At 39.2% G+C, this 25,047-nt stretch overlaps 1 protein-coding gene across 2 annotated transcripts in view; it reads left to right on the top strand.

Moving 5' to 3' along the window:
• adgrb2 (adhesion G protein-coupled receptor B2) overlaps nt 1–25,047 on the top strand; it is a 344,222-nt gene that overhangs the window by 92,218 nt on the left and 226,957 nt on the right. For both annotated transcript variants that reach the window (XM_055220590.2, XM_055220588.2), the window contains exon 2: nt 17–836. In XM_055220590.2, coding sequence (XP_055076565.2) covers nt 32–836 — 805 coding nt within the window. In that variant the 5' untranslated portion in view covers nt 17–31. The remainder of the gene's footprint in view (nt 1–16; nt 837–25,047) is intronic.

Raw genomic sequence — 25,047 nt, 5'->3', positions numbered from 1 at the left:
TTTTCTTCCCTTGCAGGACAAATGACATAGGATGAACACTGCTGGTCATCTCTGTCTGTCTGTGCTGTCGTACCTTTTTGGACTGGCCTGGGCCACGGAGCCGCTAGGTCAGGCTGCCCCCTGCTCCTCTCTGGTGGCTGGGGTCTTGTACGGCTCCTTTTCGCTCAGGGACCTCTTTCCCAGCCCGTCGGCTCTGGCGTCCGGATGCTCGTGGACTGTGGAGAACCCTGACCCCACCAAGTACTCACTCTATTTCCGTTTCAATCGCCATGCCGGCGCCTGTTTAGCTTTTTCCCCTCTAGTGCTGCCCTTGGACCACTACCTCTCAAATCAGACTTGTGGCCCCCCAGACCAGGCCTTTCCTTCGGTCTCTGAAGCCGTTGAGCTCTGCATGGTCCCTGGACCACACACCTTCCTGCAGTTTGATAAAAACTTTGTGCAGTTGTGCTTGACTGCCCACTCCAGCGCAGAAAACAATAGCCAGGATGAGCAAGGAGCAACCCCACTGTCGGCGGAAACTCTTGACTTCCGGCTCGTAGAGGTACTGCTCATCAACAACGAGAACTCCAGTCAGTTTACGTGTGGAGTCCTGTGTCGATGGTTCGAGGAATGCTTGCACGTCGGCTCAGGTTGGGAGGCAGAGAGCTGCAGTATCACGCAAACGGGTTGCGTTTGCCCCAACACTGCGCCTCCGGTCTCGCTTTTGCCCACCACACCCCATAATCACTCCTTAGACCCAGACGCTAGTGTGTTGCAACCGCCACCCGACGACTGTTGTGTCACACAGCTGCATTCAAAGACTGGCATTGCTATCGCACCAAGAGATGTCAGGCAAGGTAAGTCAGGCTTCTTACTGGCTGCAAGCTGTTTCATTTACAGCCTACTGTATTTGAACCAACCAATCAAGCTGCTGTACAAGCTACTTTGTTTGATTGGGCATCAATGGTTGTCATTGCTTAATGGTTAAAGCAGTGTAACATTTGGACCACAAGCAAAGAATTTCACTTATAGCTGATTAGATTTCGAGAACTTATTAGCCTCTGATTATAAAAAGTGAAAGGGACTTTGTTGCCTTTAATCAGGACAATTTTTGTAAATTGTTAATCAGAGGTTCATGGTTTGACTCCCCCACTAGCTTTGGTTGATATGGGAGAGGCGTATGACCCCGAACATGTGTTTTAACTAGGAGCTGCTTGATAAGCTTTGTTGCACAGGAGCAAAATCACAAAAATCTGTGTTATAAACGGTTTCATCGGACGCACGTGCGCTGACACGTTACACGTCTGGATCCGAACTTTACTTCCGGTTTTGTTTTTTTAATGGTCTGATTAGTTGCTAAACTGATCTCTTGAACAAATGTCTCGTCGAAAATAACAAATGTTTTGGTTTCCTAGGTAATCAATGTGTTGTTTTTTGCTTGTGATATAAATAAACTACGTTTAAAGTACTTTGTGGTTATTTATTCTTAGCGGAGTTTACCGGAAGTTACGTGCGGACCACGACAGCCGCTTGTTTATGTTGTTACTGCTGAAACCGTCTATAGGCTTTAGTTAGTTTTGATCTATAAAACATATCCAATGTCACTTTTGGTATAGGTGATATTTTGTTATTCAGGGCTCAAAATTAATGATTTTGTTGGCTGGCTTGCTTTCCAATTATATTGATCATTAAACATGACTTACATTTTGAGTTTTGCAGCTGTAGTAAATCTTCATAGTCGTATATTCACACAAAGGACCATCACATGTCCCTTCAGCAGCAATTTCAACAAACCTCATTTCTGTTTGCTAGCTTATGTTACTTTCAATGTAAACAGATCATTCAGCCGGTCAGGAAATCCTATACTAGCCCTTGATCATTGAGCCATGCTTATTGTTGTGACCTGGATATTGATCTGTCTCCTATGATTGTGGTAAGAGTTTGTATTGTTGATAAGAGAGAGATGGATGATGGTTCACTGCAGGGATTGTGTTGACTGATGTTCCCTAATAACAATACTATATTTAAAGAAGATGCTTAAATAGTGCCATAAATCAGGTCAATGCACCCTCTGGTCCACAGCATTTTGTTAAATCTACCCCTGTCACTATGCTTACAGACATGTTTCTGGGTCCATGCAGGTGATAAACATCATGTCATTATCAAACCGCCACACATGCTGAAAATTGTGTTTGTGTAATGTTGTTTTAGATTGAACGCAAGAGATAGAGCAAAGGTGTGTGTGTGTGTTATTGGTGGTGAAATAGGAAGATGTGTGTGTGTCTGCTTCAGATATGGTTTGGCTGGCTTGCCTTGCTGTCTCTCAGCTAAAGCCATACTGAGTTTTATCCTCCCTTGAGCGAGCATGCTGATTGGCTGTGCCAGAGAGGATCCTGCCAATGTGTATGTTACAGAGATGCAGCCATTTCTTATTACCACAGAGACTGTACATGAAAACCTATGCTCTGAATTCACTGATACTATTTTCAGGCGTATAAGGTGTAATTAAGTCTAATGTATGCTAAGATAATTTAAATAATAAATATCAGAGCATGCTGGCATATGCATCTTATCACTTATATAATATAATATTATATAATACATATAATATAATTACACAATTTTACACAATGATGTAATTAGATCCATGTATGTGCTCAAATGAAATCAGTAAAAAAATAGTTGATTCGAAAAAGTAAGTTTCCCGATTGCCTGTTTTTGTTAATTCATGTTAAAAATATTAGTTAACTAAAAATACTGTTGAAAAAAATGCTGTCAACTTATATTTTTAAGTTAAATTAACTCAATATTTTAAGGCAACCAGATCATTTACTTTTTAAGTTGAACCAATGTTTATTTTTTTAGAGTGTGTAGATTATACTTAACATGAATTCCTTGTGACTTAAAGTCTCTGAAAAGTCAATATTGAAAATTGTTTCTAAACATATTTTAAATGTTATAAATACTGAAACACAGCGAAAAGAATGTAAACTATTGTAACATGGGGTGCTTTAAGAAAGCGAAGGAGAGTAGAATCCATGTGCAAAAGAGGTTTATTGAGTAAATCCCAAAAAGGGCCAGCAAACAAATCCAATAGGGGCAATCCAAATCGTAATCCAAAACAGGCAAATAGTCAGGGCAGGCAGAGAACAATCAAAATCCAAATAACAAACATGGGTCAAAAACAGGCAGACAGAAAACAGGACACAGGTAAACAGGCAAGTAAACTAAACAGGCTGGACATACGAAGGTAATAATCAGCAGTGATATGATGAACAGGAAGTGGCTTTATACAAAACAAACAGGAAGTGGGAAGTGAAGTGAGACATGACCAGATAACAAAATAAAAGCCAGAAAAGAACAGGACATCAAAATAAAAGTCCTAATAACATAAACAAACAGAACACTAGACAAAACCCCTTACAACTATGTAGTACTAAATTAGAGTAGAGTTAGATTGCTAAACCGGTATTCAACATTTTTGTCTTTAGGATTAAAACAGTGATTCAGCGACGCACTTGAGCCACTGCGCATGGCCCCGCCCCTAACACAATTGCTAGTTTCCATTCACTTTGGTCCTGTTCCAAATGTCGCACTTCATGTGGACTTTCTGTCTCGTGGGCTTAAATTGCGCATGCTTGCTTAGTCTACGAGTCTGTAGGGTGTACCATCTGTCATTTTTTACACCCTTTTGCACTCTTGATGTGGTCTTCAGCTAAGCCCACACTGCTGCAGGCTTCACGCACTTTACCATCCCAGAAGTCCTTGCGAAAGAGCAATCAGACGACGGATGGGAGGAGTTCACACTAATGGGCAACTTATTTTCCTCTTTCTGGCGTGACGCTCTAGTCTGTCCCAAAATGGGCTCGCGTCAAGGGTCCCTAAGGTCTGCACTACATGATGTCATCAAAGTTTGGACTCTGAGGAAGTCCACAAATCAGGGTGTGCCATTTGGTACAGGGATGTTGTAGCTGTATGTGAAAGTTTAGAGAGACAGCAGTTTTCCCGCGAGTGGGTGTGGTTTCAGCAGCGGGAGCGGATATGCCCCCACCGCTTGAGAGCAGAGAAGGCTGCTTATTTTTCCAACTTATTTTATTTACTTGCCGCTTTTTCCAGCATTCAAATTGGGTTGGGTTGTTTATATCACATTTTTCTGTGGTGTGACAAACTCAGAACACATTTATTATTTGACTTCACAGGGACTTTAAATCCTGCGTGGCATTCTGCCGTGGCACCCAAAAAGAGTTGTTTGAGGGGAAAACAAATACATAAGTATGCTACATGTAGATGTGGGTGTGCATATTTGATCTTAAATAGGATTTCATATTCTGTTGAACAGTAATATGTGTACTGTGTGTACTACAATTAATCCATTTTTATTTAGATTAACGTTAATGAAAACCCTCTACAGTTAAAATTGTTAGTGAACTGTCGCTATCCTTTGGTGTGTTAATGATTTAATTACAGCCATGTTATCTGAAGGCATAATTGGACTAATTGTTTAATGGTCTTCAGCTTGGGGTATTTCTAGCTCATCTGTAGATCGGAGAAGACAATTCTGGCTCTTGAAGCCCGTGCCAACCTAAATTATCAGGTGTTGTATTTTGACAAAGCCAAATAAATCCATACCAGACCATATCTTAACATAAATGGGAATTTCACGCTAGTGTTTTAGCTAATAAGGGCTAATTGGTGTAATTGCATGTGGGCTATGTTGCTCTAGTTTACTGTTGACAGAAACATCAGGCTTGCAGGCAGAAAAGCATGATCCTTCATGCTGTTAACTGCATGTTTAGTTTGATGTTTATGTTAATATTCATAATTCTTATATATAGGCCTCTGATCTTTGTGTTAATCAGAACAAAGATAACAGATTTTTTATTAACTATTGCTTTAAAGATGTTTATCAGATGTTTCCACATTTAAAATGTTTTCATTTTTACGTAATGCATGCTTTAAAATCTTGAATATGTATTACTGTAGCTCAATAACTATAATTTCTGTAGCTGGTTCCTTGGCAAGCTACAGATTCCTGAACACTGATTTTCGACAGATTAACTCTTATAATAGAAGCAGATTTAGTCAAGCAGGATTTTGGCTTGCTGAAAGGATTTCAAATATCAGCTAAAATCACTAGCAGCTTTTTAAAAAGGACTGCAAAAAAGCTTTTCCCTAAAAAATGCAAATTAAGCTGCTTCGGCCCCTGTCAGTGATAGCAGGTTTCCTTTGCCACCTGTGAAACAGTTAATTTGCCCACAGTATTGTTATTGCTTCATAATTGCTAGAAGTTTCTCTGCTAGAGACTCTGAGCTGCCATTACAACAGAAAAAATGCGGACTTATTGCTAGTCTGACTAGGTTTATTAACTTCAGTACCCACACACTATTCGCGCTTACACACTCTTAATTTGGGCTGAGACCTTGAATAAATATAACTCGCTGCTCTCAGAATAATAATAAGCGCGGTTTTGTGTACGTTTGTGCCAAGAGATTCAAATGTTAGCTAGCCTCCCAGTTTTTCGAAAAACCAACATTTGGACACATAAATTTAGCATAACGTTATGTGCAAGGGATGCTTTTTTGTGTGTGAATTTCAAATTGTCTTTAATGCCAATATGCCAACACAGAATCTGCATGCATTTTTCCTTATTGTCTGTGCTGAAAAGAGCAAACAATCTGGAGATTTCTGCAGAAAACGGATGGTAAACTTTATCAGATTTGCAATAAATAAGCAAGGGCTATTAATTAATGCAGAACAGCTTTAAAGCAAGACAAGGCGTGGGATGCATAAAATGACACCCATTAAATTTCCCAAGAAATCAACTTTCTGTGAAATGCACCGCTGACTAACCTTTTAGTTTCTATTAAAAGACCAATTCTAGGTGTAAAAATCATTAATAAAATGGTAGACACTTCTAAATTGCCTTTTAAAACCTGCATTAAAGGACAAGTTTGGTATTTTACACTTAAATTGTTTATGATGAAATAGAACAGTTTTGACTGAAATTTCGACATGTGCGGCTGCCCCAAGCGGCTGCCCCATGCACTGGAACAATCCTTCCTAAAATGCATTAAACTTTTGTTTACAAAGACGTGAAACTCACAGAGTGGTCAGGGGTGTTCACTTATATGCTCACAAAAAATCGCTGCAAAAGATGCTTTCCAACAGCTGTTTTAGCATTTGTTGTAAACTGTTGGACCTATTTTTCCAAACGCCTCACACCCGTACATTCTTCCGTTGAGAGCTTGAATAATAGACACTCCAGCCCAGGTGGTGGCAATAATCCAATACCGTACCTCACAGCACATCTAATACATGTCAATGGAGTTGGACAAAACTACGATAAAACCTGTTGGAATGCGTATTTTGCAGCGATGTTTATGTGAGCATATCAGTGAACACCCCTGACCACTCGATGAGTTTCACGTCTTTGTAAATGAAAGTTTAATGCATTTTAGGAAGGATTGTTCCAGTGCACCTATGCATCCATTGTAGAGGTGGGAGGTGATACACAAACACCCGATAATTCTCGCGAAGCGAAGTGCCTGCAACCCCTTCAGCCGTTACTTATTCACGATACAGCACTTGCCTCGAGTACCTTATTGCTTTTATAAAACGGTTACCACACAATATTAAAGTAAAAAAAAATTTTGCAACTTTCATGAAGTTAAATCAATAAAAGCATTCCTTCCGCTAGAAAAAATAGTCCCTGACTGCGAACAACAACATGAAAGCTCAAATAAAAACAACAAACTGTTCTCAGACTTTGTCTCATTATATGTTTATGTGTTGCTAAGGGTGTTGCTAAGGGCGCAGTGATATTAAATAAAACCGTTGGGTGAATAGGGCCCTATAATTTCCGCGATCACGGAATCGCGGACGGAATCACAGAATTGGCTAATTAACACGGAATCTAGTATAAACGAGGAATTTCGCGGAATTTTACATATTTTGAATAAAATTATGTTTTTGTGTGGGAGACGAACGTATGTCTGGGGGAAATGCAGACGGGGGGAAGTAAATCTGGGCGACACGCCCCCTCCCGTCGTTTCAGACCTCCTCCAAAACACTGAAACCATGGCGAAGCGGCTCTCCACAACTCTGCTTTCGTCAGCGAAAAAATTAAGAAATTCAACGCTAAGCACTTAGTTCCGAGCAGGTCTCACATGACTTTTATGTGACCGGAGAACTGTTAGTTTGGAAGTTTAGTCAACACTCTGTTCACGGTGAGCGCAAAGATACATGCACTCTCTCATCCATGTCTGTCTCACTGTACCTCTCTCATGTGCACGCGCTCATGCATCTGTCCGAAGTGCAAACACAAATCCTCATGTATTTGTTCAGTTTTATGCATTTCAAGCGAGCTGAGGCAAACTAACTATCCCTCGCATTTAAAATATAATCATCTGCATCATGGCGCCGCTCTCTGTCTCTCTTTCGCTCGCAAAGAGCTGCATGCTCATGCTGTCCTAAGTCAGATCACTATCCTGTGTATGTTTGTAAAGTTATATGCATTTCAAGCGATTGTGTATAAAATATGGATCGCGTTCCGCTGGATTGATGTGTTTAAGGCACTTCTGAAGGCACCACTGCGTTGACACCTTGTTGTAGCCTCCTGCAACAACTCTAAACAATGCATTGAATTGAGTTGTGCGTGCGTGTATGTGCGTGTGTAAATGCATCTTTTATAGTCATTAAGTAATCCTGTTATCCAATTTTCCCCCAAATTATTTACATTTTAATCATTAACATTAAAAGGCACACTCTTTTTATGACTAAAATAAAAGTAAAGGGTAAAAAATATAATTGCCAAAAATTAAAACGGATAAAACAGAATTTGCAAAAATTAAAACGGAGAAAACGGAATTTGGGAAAAAATAAAACGGAATTTGGGAAAAAATAAAACGGATTTTATAGGGCCCTAGGTGAAGCGGTCATAGCAGTGTTTTATCATGAATAAAGCACACCTATTGACCAATCAGAATCAAGAATTGGAACTAACCGTTTTATAATAGATGTTGATGATGCTGTTAATCAGCTTTATCCTTGATTATTGACTGTGAGTTTAAAGACATGAGAGACATGCCTGTTCATTGTGTAACAGCTTATTATCAAGTGCAGAACAGCTTTAGAGGGACACTCCACTTTATTTGAAAATATGCTCATTTTCCAGCTCCCCTAGAGTTAAACATTTGATTTTTACTGTTTTGGAATCCATTCAGCTGATCTCCTGGTCTGGCGCTACCACTTTTAGCATAGCTTAGCATAATCCATTGAATCTTATTAGACCATTAGCATCACGCTCAAAAATTAACCAAAGAGTTTCAATATTTTTCTTATTTAAAACTGGACTCTTCTGTAGTTACATCATGTACCAAGACCAACTGAAAATTAAAAGTTGCGATTTCTAGGCTGATTTGTATAGGAACTATACTCTTATTCTGGCGTAATAATTAAGCCCTTTGCTGCCGTACCATGGCTGCAGCGGGTGCAATGATATTACGCAGCGCTAATGGTCTAATCAGATTCAATTGATTATGCTAAGCTATGCTAAAAGTGGTACTGCCAGACCTGAAGATCAGCTGAATGGATTCCAAAATGGTAAGAATCAATTGTTTAACTCTAGGGGAGCTGAAAATGAGCCTATTTTCAAAAAAATGAAGTGTCTCTTTAAAGCAAGTGTAGGCCTACACATGACAGTGTAACTGTATAATGGCAGCCATTAAAGGTGCATTGTGTAACTTTTAGAAGGATCTTTTGACATATAATATAGAAATGCAATATAATATACTAGGGTTGTGCTGATAGATGATACTAGTGTTTGTACTATTGCGACTCAAATGCGCATTGCCTACTTTTCCTGGCATTAGAGAGCTTGCGGGCTGCTTCTTGTGCATTATATTATTGCGTGTCTTGACACTTTCTTACACTAGAAAGGTTGTTATGCGCACTAGGGATTCTCCAATCAGGACTTTTGCAGCCGATACCGATTATCGATTTGTTGTCTTCGTGATTGACCGATACCAATGCCGATACAGATTATTCATGCTGATATGAAAGCTTTTTGATGACTGTAACTGTTCATTATTTTCTAGATAAAGTAATACCACAGATGTTGCCTTTGTTATGTTACTTTCAATAATTAGGTACATTATTGTTTTAACAGAGAATCAAAAATATTAGCATTTCTTCTGAAAAGAGAAATATAATATGCCTTTAAATGTGCACAGGGGTTTAAAACCAGTGAGCCTGGGCACCAATGACGCACTTGGATTACTAGCATCATGTTTAAGAAGGCTGCGGTCATGAAAGTCTTGTCATGTGTCCTAAGAATAAATCAGCTTCTGTTTTTAGTTCACCAATCCAGTGGCTCGGCATAAATGAATACAAAATGAACAAATAAAAATGAGTAAAATATTGGGTATTGTACCAAAAGTAGCATATAGTTTGTTTTATATCTGTGTGTATGTGGTGTGTAGTAGTACTGGCCAGTGTCGAGACTGCAGTATTGTTGTTAGTGTATTGTAAGAGGTAGAAGTGTCATCAAGATGGATTGAGAAGATTCGGTCATTGCACGACTGGTTTGAACTGCAGGGGTGTGAGGAGGAGGGAGGAATGCTCTGCAACCGGAGCCCATCTTTTCCTGACCACACATGGTTCCCCTTGATGGAAAAAGCCAGAAGGTTAAGACCAGGGTCATTAATGCTGTCTCTTTGGTGTTGTATATCCCTGGCATGGTATGCATTTATCTCCAAGCTTTTAGGGAGATTTAGATTCGGTTGTCTTCTCAAGGGCACCTATTGTCTTTGTCTGTAAAATTTCAGCTTAAAATACCCCACAGATCATTTATTATAGCATGTCCAAAATGACCCTCAATTTGGGTGGGAGCAAAAATGCGCTGTTTTAATGTCTGTACCTTTAAATGCAAATGAGCTACAGCTCCTCACTCACTTACCAACAGAAAGTAAGCGCTTTTAGTTCAAATTGATTTGATCAATATAGTCTGAGACAAAAGTATCTAGTGGACAGAGTACAACTCGCTGAGGGTGGAAACTATGGTAATGCAGGACTGTAAGTGGGTGGGGGTTTATTAATGTGACCTCACATTGATAAGAGAATCAAAAAGGCATGAGAATGCTTTGATATTAAAAAACAAGGAGCGGGTGGATTTTTTTTATCGTAGGGTAGTTGTGCTCACACACTGCCAACACACATTAAGTCCAAACACCTTGTAAAAGTGGATTTTGCATAATAGGTGCGCTTTAAAGCTGAAAAGAATTTATGAATGTAAAGGTAAATCTATTTTTTTATATATTTATTTTGTCTATTTCTATGCACTGCTGACATGTACACTTAACCTTCTAGTTTGAATTAAAAGGCTGATTAATCCTAGGTGTAAAATCGTCTAAAGTGCTTTTTCTGAAACCTTTAAGAAAAATGTATTCTTTCAATAGTCACGCTATAATGCTTCTGTTATTCAGCTCTATCCTTGATCATTGACTATGTCGAAATACGTGCAAAATTCCACTTCATACTGTAGCCTTTATAATGTATTTATTAAACATACTTTTAAGAGCTTCAAAGCAACAGCCTGTATATCCAGAAAAAAAAACAGCTGGAAAATGACAAATCTCTAGAGAGTTTGTGTCGTTTTTTATTATTTGTTTCTCACTCTCACAAAGCGGACTTTTAGAAACATGGTAATGTTTGAGGAAAGTTTCATTGCTTTGTTGACCCCTGGTGTCTGTTGGTTTGGTTTGACAGATGTATGCAGGATGAAACAGATTGTGGCTGCTGATGAGGGGAACAACAGGACATTAGGGATTTTTTTTAAACGCTTCGGCATTTTTACCTTACCACAATCTTTTCATCTTTATCTTGTCTCGAATAAACATATACAGGGTTTATCTGAAGGGGCAAGTTTCATTAATGGTTTCCTTAATGTATTTTTGTAAATCTGTTGTCAATCAACCAATGAAACATAAAAAAATAGCTTAGCTAGTTAGCTAATTAATCTACACCCTGCCAGTTCATGTTTTCTGGCTGGTTCACTTATTTAAAAATCATTGCTGCTGGTTCTGCTATGGGGACATAGACTTGATCTGTTGGGGACATCCAATGCCCTTGAATCTGTGGCTTACTGCTGCTTGCATCCTATTTTTATTTTACCCATTATAATGTTTCTTACTGTGAAGCTTTCTCTTTAAAGAAAACAACGCCATTTTTCAATAATTTACTATGTTCTTACTTTAACTTAGACAAATTAATACATACCTATCTTTTTTCAATGCGTGCACTTTTAATCTTTGTACAGCGCCTCGTGAATGTGTTAGCATTTAGCCTAGCCCTATTAATTCCTTAGGATCCAAACAGGAATAAATTTAGAAGCCACCAAAGACTTTTATGTTTTCCCTATTTAAAGACTGTTACATGAGTAGTTACATGAGAAAGTATGGTGGCACAAAATAAAACTTTTGTTTGGAGCCATAGGAATGAATGGGGCTAGGCTAAATGCTAACACATTCAAGAAGTGCTGTACAAGGATTAAAAGCGCACGCATTGAAAAAAGATAGGTATTACTTCATCTAAGTTGAGGTAAGAACCTAGTAAAATATAAAAAAACGGTGGTGTTTACCTTCTATCACTACTTTTCTCTTTACACAAACACAAGGGTAATGTTGTCACGATACTGGATTTTCTAACTTTGGTACTATACCTGAAAAAATATGGGTTAATAAGGGTTAATGGGACATGAGGGTTAATAAATGACATATTTTTGTGAACCTTAATCACAACAATTTCTAATATGTAAGATACAGTATGTAATTTTGTTTAAAAATTGAAAAGAAGTCTTATGCGCATAACCATATTGTGTCCATAATCATTTGTTGCTCACAGATTTTGCTTAAGTAAAGCTAATAACACCTTCTGCCTCACGAACACAAACATGTAGTCCGCCATTGTTGTTGTTGTTACTGTTACGTGACATAGGTGTCTGAGTGGGGTCGGGACGTGGGGTGATGACATCACCGTATCACAAAATATACAGATTGGATATACACATGAAAATGCAAGGTTGTTTAAAAAAAATTGTGGTTTCAGGCTCCCAAAATGGTGGATCCATCTGGACGAAATGCAGATCCGGTACAAATTTTTTATGTATACAGATAAACGCGTCTCTATGTGGACAGGCTCTTAGGGTGTTTTCACATATGCTTAGGGTGTTTTCACATTGTATAATTTTTCAGTTAGTGCGGTCGGTGTTCACATATTTTTTTTACTGTACTCAAAATGCCGCACCGTACACCACGTGACAACGGTCAGCGCTGCAGCTATCAGGATGTGGAGATAAACGATGGACATCTTTGCAAAGTTTCTTTGCTTTAACGTGAAATTGTAGCTGTTCTATTAAAGCCTTTCTCACAGAGCCGTTTGCTAAAAAGTCTGTAATGTCACTATTTGTGTGTGGAGGACAGCTATGCATTTATAAAATCATCAGCTCAAACATAAAAGAGACAGCAAATCTCTGCAACGGACCAGGATTGGCTTGTTTGTTGTTAACCCACAATATAAAACCCGGCTCACGTCACAACGGAAGCCCAGTGGCTCAAACATGTGGAGAACTTCCTGTATTTGGTTCGGACAGAGGTGGGTCGCCCCAGAGTTCAGCGACAGCCGCTCCGAGACCACCTGTTTAGAGCGGTCTCGGAGCGGCCGTTTAGTGAGCACCCGAGTGCGGCTGTTGTGTTCACACTGACCCAAACGAACCGTACTCGGAGCGACACGTCATTTGGGCCGACCTCAACAGTGTATATATGAAAACAACCTTAGTGTCTTCCCATCACTGTTTTGCACACAGCAGGAGGAAAAGCTTCGCACAAACCTTCCAACCCAGGACCTTGGAAGCCCCCGCCCCATACAGCGAAGCTGTCTGTTTGAAAGGCTCATCATTGTGCCGTTTCCACGCACGAGAGGAGCATCGATCAGAAGAGGTTGTCATTAAATGTGACACCGGGCTTTGTCTATTTTCGGGTGTATGACAGAGGTTTGGGTGGTGTGAGAGCGACCCGATGGAGGGCCGTCGTTAATCATTAAAGTCACTCTGTACTGCTGAGGCCTACACAGGTCTGAACCGCACCGGAAGGCGATGCAGTATACATGCAATGTATTCACACACTCATGTCTGTGGTTTGAACAAACAGCCAGGTGTATGAAACCAGCCTCTGAAATTTTAAAAGAATTGGTCTCTGTTCTGTGTGCTTGTTCTTTCCTATTCACTTTGAAGACTTTGGACAAAGTCAGAGTGAAATATGGAGAAAGATACAGATGAAAGAAGAGAGAGATATATATCCCTGTGGTGTACCGGTCTTATTGTATGATTATTTTAGAAGAGCCTTTGGTGTAACCTCAGAGGCATGAATCATACAGTGTGTGTTATCCGACTCTCTTTGTGGTCTCTTTCCTTTCTGCTTCTCCACAGATGGACTGTTTTTCTGTACTGTAATCAGAGCATCACATGTGCACATCCTTCTCCATTCGGTCTCTTTAAAATTACTTTCCAAAATGATAGTGCTGTACAGTACCACAACTGTAGTATAATACTTATTACTGTAGGCGTCCTCTGCCAACCCAATCTCCAACATGATCTCACAAAGTTCCGTGGTATAGTCACAGCATATTTTGCTCATTTATCCATGTCATTGTCACGGATCTCCACACTTTTCCGTGTTCGTACCACGGATTTCTTTTCCGTGTCAGTTTCACGTATTGGCTACTCAATTGTTTTTCCTATTTTTAAACAATTTTTTTGCGTGGGTTTGGGGTTAGATTTGGGGTTTGGGTTAGGATGTCATTTTATGTAACAGAAAGTCGTTCTAATCCCAAACCCCACGCAAAAATGGTAAGAAAATAGGAAAACAATTGAGTAACCAATACGTAAATCTGACACAGAAAAGAAAGTCTGTGGTACGGACACGGATAAAAGCGGAGATCCGTGACCATGACATATACGTATAAATGAGCAAAATATTCCGTGACTATAACACGGAAATTCGTGAGATCAGGTTGCAATCTCATGGGAGAGTGCAACTATCTTACAAGAGGGCGATTTCACATGACTTTATATAACTTAATAGCATAAAGCATACAATTATTATAAAACAAGCAAGAATAACCCCCCACTTCTTAAACCAAACTGGGGGGGCAGACCCCCCTTTGGGGGGCTTGAGATGGTACCAGGTTGGCCCAATTTTATAAAATACAGAAAAATAAGGCTACTAACCAACAGCAATACATTGTATCAATTTGTTTTGTTTTTTCTGTAATGGATTTTCTTTGGGGGATGAATGAATGTAGCCTGGTCCAACCAGACTCTCGTACATTCATTTCATTTGAACAGAGAGTCTGGCCAGGCTCCATTGCAAAGCGTTACTTCCGTTAAGGAGGGTCCTCTGTTGAAGTTTAAAACTATTGGATCTGCCCAGAGTCATTCAGGAGCTGCCATAGGCGATCGCTAATGTGTGGTCGTGATGTATATCATGCACCGAAACCGGCCGGAAACAAGAACTCCGTATAATCAGACAAACAAAACTTAGCAAACCTGGTTCTTGCTCCGGCTTTAACTTCTGTATATTCGGCAGTTTTGCAACAACGGACCGAATAGCTTTTCTCACGTCTTTCTCCGCTGCCGTTACTGAACTACAACTCAAACTGACGCACAACCTCAACGTCATTGTTCTTAGCCACCCCCCTCTGTTCGCTGATTGGTCCTGCAGATTTTCGCAGGAGAAAACGAAACTCTACAGAGCAGTCCCAGACCTAGTACTGAAGCGAAATGAAAATTAAACGGAAGCACGTAGGAGGGCGGAGCCAGGCTAGAACAAATGTACCATAGACTGTAAAAAAAATATGGACGTAGCAGCCGTGACGTCACCCATAGGTTTGTGAAGAAATTTTTGGTGGCGCGTCACCGCACTCACAGATAACCGAAAATGGGTAAAAAGGCGGGACGTGGGTAAAGCTGAAGTGGCTGGTTGCTGAAACCACGCCGTACTAGCTCGACTCTAGTGACAGCAGTGGCTGTTCAGCCATCACTCAAGTAGCCACGCCCTTAATTATGCACAATTTTAATGCTATGTACACACCAAACGCGTAGCATCACGATGTTCGCTCTAAATTACTCGTGGGAATTAACTTTGTGTCATGCGAATTTTTCGCTTGCTGAATATTTTCAACTTGCGCAAAGGGCGTCATTTTGCAGTAATCGTGGCACACAATTTGTGTAATTTGCATCGCCCTGTGCGAGGATGCATCTGATCTCGCCTTTGTATTTAATCTACTCTCGCAAATCGTTGACCTCACGTTTAGTGTGTATCCCCCATAAGGCTTAATATAATTTTAAATTTGATGAGTTACAAAAAAATTCACCCCCTTCGTCATGACATGCAAAATTACCTATACCAAAAACACTTTTTGTACCAGGCTGTAAACAAATGATTGTCTACTGTAAAGTTGGGCATTTTAACATGGAGGTCTATGGGAATTTACTCTCTTTTGGAGCCAGCCTCTAGCGACCAGTCGATGAATTGCAGTTTAAGTCACTTCCGTATTGGCTTCATCAGAGAGATCGGAATGTTGCCCCTTGGAATGTACCCCATTCCACAGATTAAAAGAAAAGTTTTGGAATAGCATGAGTAAATAATAACCATGAAATGTCTTGCTAAGTACTAAATGTATTTATACTGTAACATGTTATCACATCTTTTAATAACTTTTTGATGACGATTGTTTAATATTACCTTAAATATTGGGAAGCAGCTCTTAAAATTCCTCATGCACTACACCGAGCAATCTGTTTTATGAATGAGACTCACATTCCAGGTCATGCTTGTTCACAAGCTTGGGAACTAAAGGATCCACACACCTCAAGCTGTCGTAGTACAACACTCCATACTATGAATCAGAACACCATACCCGTCTTTGGCAGGAAAACTCATTTGGACCAGAATTTGTTTGGGTTTCACACTGAGCTTTTTAGAACAGACTGGAGTACCAAACACTCAGATTCAGATCAAATGGACATATGCCTTCTCGTCTGAGCAACACGGTCCGCCTCCATTGTGCTGCGATACAAGTCTTTATATTCTGTAGGCGTGCAGACTTGGTTGTTAAGAATTGCATAGTTTGCAGACTTGTCTGCTATCAAAGCTTCAAATGACCTGCTCACCTATTATATTAAAGCGATACAAAAAAAATCATCACTTACTCAGCGTCAAGTTTTTATTAACCTATAAGAGTTTCTTTATTCTGTTTCCATTCGATTTTACAGCCTGGTACGGCTCTTTTTCCAATGTGCTTTTTGCAATTAGAGAGTTAATTCACCCCTATTAAACCACATCACAGTAACATCAGATGAGCATCTTCTGCAGTTGTGTTGCATTTAAAATGGAATGTCAAGTCAAAATGTAATTTAACCCAGAACCAGCCCAATTATAAGATAAACCCAATCCATAAGATTGTTTGTTCAGCATACCCCAGCTTCATTTGATTTCGCAAGTTTTGCACGTCCTTATTTACAAATTACTGACATTGACAGATAAAGACATGAAGCAGGATAGTAGACTTTACTGTTTGCATGTGTACTGGATGTGCAGCAAGCCACATAACTATATAAGCAGAAGCACCTGAATGCACAGCTTCCCAATGGGCACCAATTACCGCTGCAGCCTGAATCAGTCACAATCCTCATTAATGTGTGAAATCGGGTTCAGCTCGAGGGACCGTAAAGGGGCTCATGTGTTCTCCTATATGAAGCAGCGCCATTGCTAATTAGAGCCCTGTTCTGAGCCCACTCCTGTGGGAGCTGAGAGTAGATCTGTGCTCTCGAAACAAAAAACAGAGTTGTATTGATAAGCCAGCTGGGGTCGTGACTTTCAGGACAAAATTACAGCTTTGTACCGTAGTCTTTGTGGAAAAATGGTCAGAGAAGACTAGATAATAACAATCATTAAAATGTTGATCAGCAGCCTCAGAAGGTCAGACTATAAATAATGTGTTAGCTGCTTTCTGTTCATCTTGTTATCTTAAGTTCTTGCTTTGTGTGGTTTAAGCAGCACGGATTACATTTAAGCATTTTGCAGATGCTTTTATCCAAAGCAACTTAAAGTGCATTACAAGGTGTACATTTTATCACTACCGTATTTTTCGAACTATAAGCCGCGTTTTTTTTCATAACTTGGCTGGTGCTGCGTCTTATAGTCAGGTGCGCCTTGTAAGTCAGTATGAATTAATTTTGACATTAATGAGGCAAGAGACAACATTACCGTCTACAGCTGTGAGATTCCGCTATATGCTGCTCCTGAATGTAATTTAATGGATTCAGTGATGCGGAATGACGAGTCTGCGATCTTCCCGCTAGTTGGCTTGTTTGGTTAATTTAGACTATTTAACCTTCCAGGTAAGTTTTGTATGCTATGGTTTATCGTTTAAATAACTGATAATATTAGGTTAACGTACAGACATCTGTTCAGCCTGCTGTTCTGTCTGCTATTGTTTAGTTGAATAACTCGCCTTTCCAGATTAAATGTCTGTTCTTCGGCTTGGATTTTGTGAAATAATTTTATAAATAAACGCGACGTATAGTCCACTGCGAATTATATGTGTTATTTCGTCTTAATGATGCATTTTTGAATGATGCAGCTAATACTCTGGTGCGCCTTATAGTCCAGGAATATGGTATATGTGTGTTCCTTAGGGTTGACCCTATGGTCTTTCGTGGTGCTAATGCAATGTTTACCAGTTGAACTAGCTACAGAGCTATAGTTTTTTATTTGTATGAATATTTTGGGAAGAATGTATTTGTATGCTTAAGAGGACAGTATTAATGGATTAATCTAAAGCCCTTTTCACACAGAGATTACGGAAAATACATAAAAAATGCATCCGGGAGTTACAACAGCAATGCTACTTGGTCTTCTTTTATGGGATTGATCCCAGAACATTTACAGGACACAGAAGCCTCTCTGCCAATTTAACAGATTTTTTTGGGACCAAAGTGCTGTGTGAATGGGGTTTTATACAGTCTACCTATTTTTCAATGGGGGTTTAGTTCATTTTTTGCATCGGAGGTAAAGAGGCACAACAGATGTTTCTTGTCTTGCTCTCTCTCAGATCCCCCTCTCTCATCATCCCTCTCTACTCATATTCTCAAGAGATGAGATCAAGGTGGTAAAGAGCCAATTATATGGGTCACAAAGAGATGTCACTTTCCACCTGGGGCAAGGTGTGCCAGTTCACACAACAGATGGAGGGCCACCCTTAGCGCAACTCTAATCAACACTTCAATGACCCCCTTTTCCTACAGATACCAGTTTGTTATCCATAGACATCGGGTCAGGCGATTACATGTGGCCGTATGGTTGAGTGATGTAAATTAGATGCAATGCAACCATTTAAAGTTTAAATCCCTGTAGCTCAGAGTTTGGATTTCTATAGAAGGGTTAATTGGTTTTGGCTCAATCAATCAAAAAATATTTGAGTTTGTGTTTGATTATATTTTTACACAAGCAACACACACATCTCTGCTACAAATGAACATTTGAAGTTTGTTAGTACTTACCATTCTTGGACAATTACATCAAATGTAACAGAAGTGCAAAGTTACAACCTACCCCATAGGTGGGGTTAATTGTAACAGGCAAGGGGTTAGTTGTAACACTTGCTAAAAAAATAAGTTTGCAGGCAAATATTTCAATACAATTTTGTCTATATACTTGAAGTGGATATTGTTTATATATCTGTCTATAATTGACAGGTATCCACACTGTATTCATTCATCCAGCCCTTTTCTAACAATAGTTCAATTATAAATGAATACAAATGTCTAAATATGTGAGAAAAAGCAGCACAATTATGACAAAACATTTTTATATGTGACCCAGTCTGTAATAACCATACTACAGTTTCAAAAATCAAATTCTGAGATAATAAGCATCAAAGTCTGATTTTAGCCATTCATTTCATTATGATTTCAATCTTTGACATGACCTTATTCAATCAATATTAAAGATATGAACAAAAACACATTTGACACACAATTTTTGATAAGAAAGGCACATTTATTTTGTTTGCAGCCAGCAATCATTTGTGTGTAGCCTATTTAAAACAACGGCAAGAATTACACTAACGCCAGTGGTTTTCATATTGTAAGTGCTGAGAGGTTAGTTGTAACACAGGGTTACAATGAACCCCGCTGGGTCAAAATATTTTCAAGCCCACCAAAAAAGTTGCTAAGAGCTGCAGACATATTTCAAAACGATGTTATGTTTTAGTTATCAAGACACTGATTAATATGACATAGCATTGGATTTGGTATCTTACACACACAACTTAGACACCTAAAAAACATATGATGAAAAAATGTACTTACATTTCACCAAAACACTCGTTCATCAATAACTCTCTGGAAAAACATTATACATTTCCAATAATTTGCGGAAGATCTTTTTTTTGGCAGTGTGAAAAAAACTCTCAAATCTAAACGCTCAACCTTGTGCAACAATGTAAACAGTCCGTGTTACAATTAACCCCGCGTTAGTTTTTGCCCCGCACACCCCTACTTATAAACCATATATACCTTGAATGCTCTGTAAGTCACTTTGAATGAATTTAGTTACATGTAACAATCAATTTAGGCACTGAATTCAGCATAAACTCAAAACTTTTTAGCAGTGTTTGCTATTTTTCTCCACCTGGTGTTTTTCTTACACTTTGCATAGATTAAGGTGCTCTCACCGCTTGCTCCACTTACTGTCAATCCCACAATCCTCCTTGTCGCTCAGCTCCCCTATAGAGAATGCATTAAAAATGCCCACTTATTGTCATTTACTCTGGCCACGTATGGTAAGACCACGATTTGGTTTCATGTTGTTATCAATGGTGTTTGCTTATATCTGTAGTGTCTTTCATTAGGGGTTAGTGAATGAAGAAGAAGCCAGTCCAGAGTAAAGGTGAATAATGCGACCGGCTCTAATTTACTTTCCCCTAGCAATAGGGGAGTTATCATTTATCTCATCCAACACAGTGCCGAACTGTAATCCGTCAGGGGACAGCAGTCCCGAAGCTCATGATTCAAATGTCCCTCTGAGGCTATGTGTGTGTGTGTGTCTGTAACTGTGTCGATGAAAGAGGATGGTAGTAGATCAGATAAATGAGAAGTGTGCATACTTTACCACTGGATTGTACAGGATACACAGACATCAGCAGTGGTAGTAAATACAGTAGTTGAATTCCAATTCTTTTGTTATTTTTTGGTAATTGATGGTATGAAGAGAACATGAGAGGGGACGTGCACCCTAGGACACACGTACTTCTAGGTGTTCTTAAATAGTTACATACATATTTTGCCAGAAACATTATTTTCATACTGTAACTATTATTAAATCTAGAAAGTTATTGTTCTTGTATTCATTTAAATGTGTTACTGATAGGACATGCTTTGTGTTCCTCTGTTTGCCTTCTCGATTTCTGTGTCCTCAAGACCAGCCTTTGGTGATTGTTATTCCACAGGTCAGTGTCAGGAGACCATTTTAAATGGAGTAGATGAATAGGGGAGGGAGAGATGGAAAAAGGGAGAGAAAGATACGGAGTGAGGCGAAGAGAGCAAAATGGAGAGAGACAGGTCTCTTTTGATTGCTGTGGTAACGGGATTAGTATTCAGAGTCCATCAGGTCCATCTCGCCGTCCCTTTGGCTGGTGGCAAAGCACTGAGATGTTTTTTGTGTTGCCTTCGTTCTTTGTGCCTATATTTCTAGTTACAATCCACTCTCCTCTGGGTTGAGATGCACACGGGCTTAGAGAAAGCTTAAGGTCGGAGGCTACCCTTGGCAGCCGTCCATTACTACTCTCCGCCTATGGTAAAGGACTCCAGGGTACAGCTTTTTCAATCACTCAATGCAAAAATGTCCACTTTAAGCTGTACAGAAGTAAATGATCTATGTCGTTTGGAGGACTGGCGGCTGTGATTGCCAAGCAGTTGTGTAATCACTAAGATTTAGGGTATCACCCGGAAACATTTTTTATTTTATTGCAGATGATGGTTACCGTATTGCATATGCATGGGCCAAGATGTTTCGGTTACACCCATCAGAACTGCTGGGAAATGGCTTACTAATAGTTTGAAAGACTTTACATGCACATTGTATTTCATCTTAAAAACACGTTTAAAGTAGGAAGCTTTAATATAATTATATAAATGTTATGCTATTTCTATGGTTTTTAATCTTGGGTTGTTCTTGGGGGATTGTCCTTTTTAATGAGTGTGGATGTTGCTTTGGATAAAGTGTCTGTTAAATAAATTGCTCATTCAGGCAGCAACGTATGTGTTCAATAGCACTTCTCAGGCTATTAGTTAATAGTGTGAGCTAATTACTGTAGGTGTAGTAGAAACCATTGAGGTGGGATTACCTGCTTTTTCTGAATTGTGTGCTGTTATTGGCGACACAATCACAACTTTTATGGCCTAAGAGTTTTATTATGTAGACATGTATGCCAATAGTTCAGATGCAAAAGCAGCTAAACACCACCTCCATGAAAAATGAGGTAATGAAATTGACCCAATACTCTCTGCACCAAATCTAGGGCTGGGTAAAAATATCGATTCATCAATGCATTGCAATTATTTGTTTCTCAATTCAATATCGATTCATCAAATCCTATGAATCGATTCAGCCCCCCCCCGGCCAGTGGCGGCGCTGTGGGCAACACTCTAGTGAGAGCGTTCAGCGTTGTACAAGACGTGCTTTATCAAAACAGAAAGATCAAAGATGGCAAACAGCAGCACTTCTTTCAAGCCTGCACCATCAACGTGATCAAACATTAGTAATACTACACACATTATTTAAAAATATACTCAGGTACTTAATTGCTTGTGTATCTACTTATTATCGAATCGACACCGAAGCATGCAAATCAATATCGAATTGAATCGAATCGAATTGAATCGAACCCTCAAGAATCGAATTTGAATCGAATTGTGAAATTCCTAACAATACCCAGCCCTAACCAAATTTATACTTTCATCAAATACTTTCACTTCAAAACTGCTTAATCTCAGCCTCAGGCCTTTCAGAAATACCAGAATCTGTTCATCGCTATGTCCCTTTTTCAGCAAAGTCCTCTAAGTACATGGAACAAGAATTGGATGAATGACGACTCGCTTATGAGTTGCATTTCAGTTGTCGAACTGCAAGAGTTTTTTTTTACCAGGCTAAAGGGGGTTTACCAAATATATTAGGATATTGACCAAATGTTTGAGCATTTTTGAAGAGTGACTGTACAGAGATAGTCTGGCACTGGGAAACAATGGTGGATCACATTCAAACTTGGGGTCCCTTTGGAATACTTGGACCTGAACACAACACAAATGTGGCAGCAATGTGCATCAGGAATCCCCCCAAAGTGTGCTTTAGTTTTACTTTTTGTATCTGTGGCCTTTTGCGGTGTAGTCCTGCTCAAGGGTTCCAAAATGTAGCTGCTGTAAACGCCTTCTGATTGGCTCTGATTGTGTCACATTCAATAAAGACGGATATGTGGCATAATGGACACTTGCTACATTGTGTCTGATAATCTTTGATTACACTACAATGTGAGAAAAGCAATGGCTGAGATCATATCGATTTGTCTTCTCTGACCTTACAACAAACCCTTACTGTACCTTCAGCTCTTTACAGCGGCAGATAAGAATTAAATCGTATTTTAGCCAAATTGATGTTCTCAATCTATAAAATTGTGCATAGTCAGGTCAAATTGCCACATTACAAAGTCTCTGTGGGATACAAATTGGATCACCCTGTATGTGTGGGTAGGCAGATACCAGCATGGTGGTTACTGATATAAAATGGGGTTGTCCCTGACAATGTCTCGTTACGGTTTAGAGTTCAGTATTCAGCAACCTTTAGCTTGTTACTATGTGTCTGAGTGTCCACCCTGTGGCTTAATCAATACTTATAGCCTCTTTCTGCCTATCCAAAGGACTTCTTAGGAGAATGATAAAGGAATTGATCGTATTCCAGATGTGAGTTGCACCGTACGTCTGGAAAGGCAAATAGCAGATTGCCTCATTAAAAACTGGAATGGTCAGGCTTGTCCCAATAGTTAACTCTGGAACACTTGAAACTCCATCCATCCCCAGAGGCTTTGCCTATAGTATCTGAAAAATAAGGTTAGGATGGTATAACGTAGGTAAAGGTAAAAAAGTAGGAATAAAAGGAATGGATGGGGCAATGGTGCACCAAAGCCCTGGAGAGGCTACTCTTTGCTCTCGGAATAAGGGTGATAGACATTACACAAAGTTAGGAAGAAATAGGTAAGGCAGTTATATTGAGCCCAGGGAACAGATACATCCAGTACAGACGTTATCCAAAGCCCAGGAGTCCTCTATGTCCCCCTTAACCAGTTCATCTTGCTTCTCACCATTACTTCTCTGCCATTTAGGTTTTATTGATACAGGTGTGGAAAATTATGGGCAAGAAGATTTATGAGGACACGTCATGCTGCCAGAAGCCCTAGAAAGATTCAAACTTTCAATCTTTCCCAACTCCCGAAGGTGACTTTTCTGAACTCTTTCAAAGTCTGCATGTTACTTTAGAGTTACCCACAATGCACCTGTCACAGTGGACTTTTAAAGGAAAACACCACAGTTTTGCAATATTTTACTATGTTCTTACCTCAACGTAGACAAATTAATAAATACCTATCTTTTTTCAATGCGTACACTTAATCTTTGTACAGTGTGTTGTAAACGTGTTAGCATTTAGCCTAGCCCCATTCATTCCTTAGGATCCAAAAAGGGATGAATTTAGAAGCCGCCAAACACTTCCATGTTTTCCCTCTTTAAAGACGGTTACATGAGTAGTTACATGAGTAAGTATGGCGGCACAAAACAAAATGTGGTGATTTTTTAAGTGGATAGAAAACGAGAACTATTTTGTATGGTGGAAGACCACTTAGTTTTATCCGCTTAAAAAATCGCCACGTTTTATTTTGTGCCACCATACTTACTCGTAGGGTTGTAACGGTATGAGATTTCATACGCATACCGTTTCATACGCATTCGTTTTTCGTATACCCAAAGTATTCCCATACTGTAGATTTTAACTTTTTTCTGGTGGAGGATAGAGGATAGAATTTGTAGTCTCTGACATTTTCTCTGCTGTACATAAACGAGTGGAGTCTAGCAGTCACGCCGAATGAAGTTGCATGTGCGTAGTAGCGCAGGTGAGATCTGCTTTATTTTTTGTCCAAAACCGTGTATAAGCAAATGTTTATGGTATGATAATCGTAAAAGTTAATATCAAGGTATACCGCCATACAGGTATACCGTTACAACCCTACTTACTCGTGTAACTACTCATGTAACAGTCTTTAAATAGGGAAAACTTTTAGTATGGTCATGTTAATGTCTGGATGATATGATACATAGAATTTAAACTATTACATGGTACGTGATGTGTTATAATACTGCAGGTGGAGTAGCTCAACTTTATTTTTATTTTATTTTATTTTATTTTATTTTATTTTATTTTATTTTATTTTATTTTATTTATTTTATTTTATTTTATTTTATTTTATTTTATTTTATTTTATTTTATTTTATTTTATTTTATTTTATTTTATTTTATTTTATTTTATTTTATTTTATTTTATTTAAGCCAGCTAAAAGTTTGTTAGACTTACAGTGTATGGCAGGGTTCCCCAAATCTTACCCTGGAGGGCCGGAGCACTACAGAGTTTAGGTCCAACCCTAATTAAACTTACCCACCTGTGATTTTCTAGTGATCATGAAGACCTTGATTAGCTTGCTCAGGTGTGTTTGATCAGGGTTGGAGCTAAACTCTGCAGTGCTCTGGCCCTCCAGGGTAAGATTTGGGGAACCCTGGTGTATGGTATAGTACACAATTTGAGCTTTAGTTAATTGTGGAAATTTTGGGAAAAATGCACCCTAGCTGTCACTGGGGCAGTATCCTTTAAAAAGTCTTAAAATGTACAATTTAGGTACAGATATGGACTGTA

The sequence above is a fragment of the Misgurnus anguillicaudatus genome, chromosome 20, assembly GCF_027580225.2.
Source record: "Misgurnus anguillicaudatus chromosome 20, ASM2758022v2, whole genome shotgun sequence".
Classification (NCBI taxonomy): Eukaryota; Metazoa; Chordata; class Actinopteri; order Cypriniformes; family Cobitidae; genus Misgurnus; species Misgurnus anguillicaudatus.
This window is presented reverse-complemented; position numbering and strand designations above follow the sequence as displayed.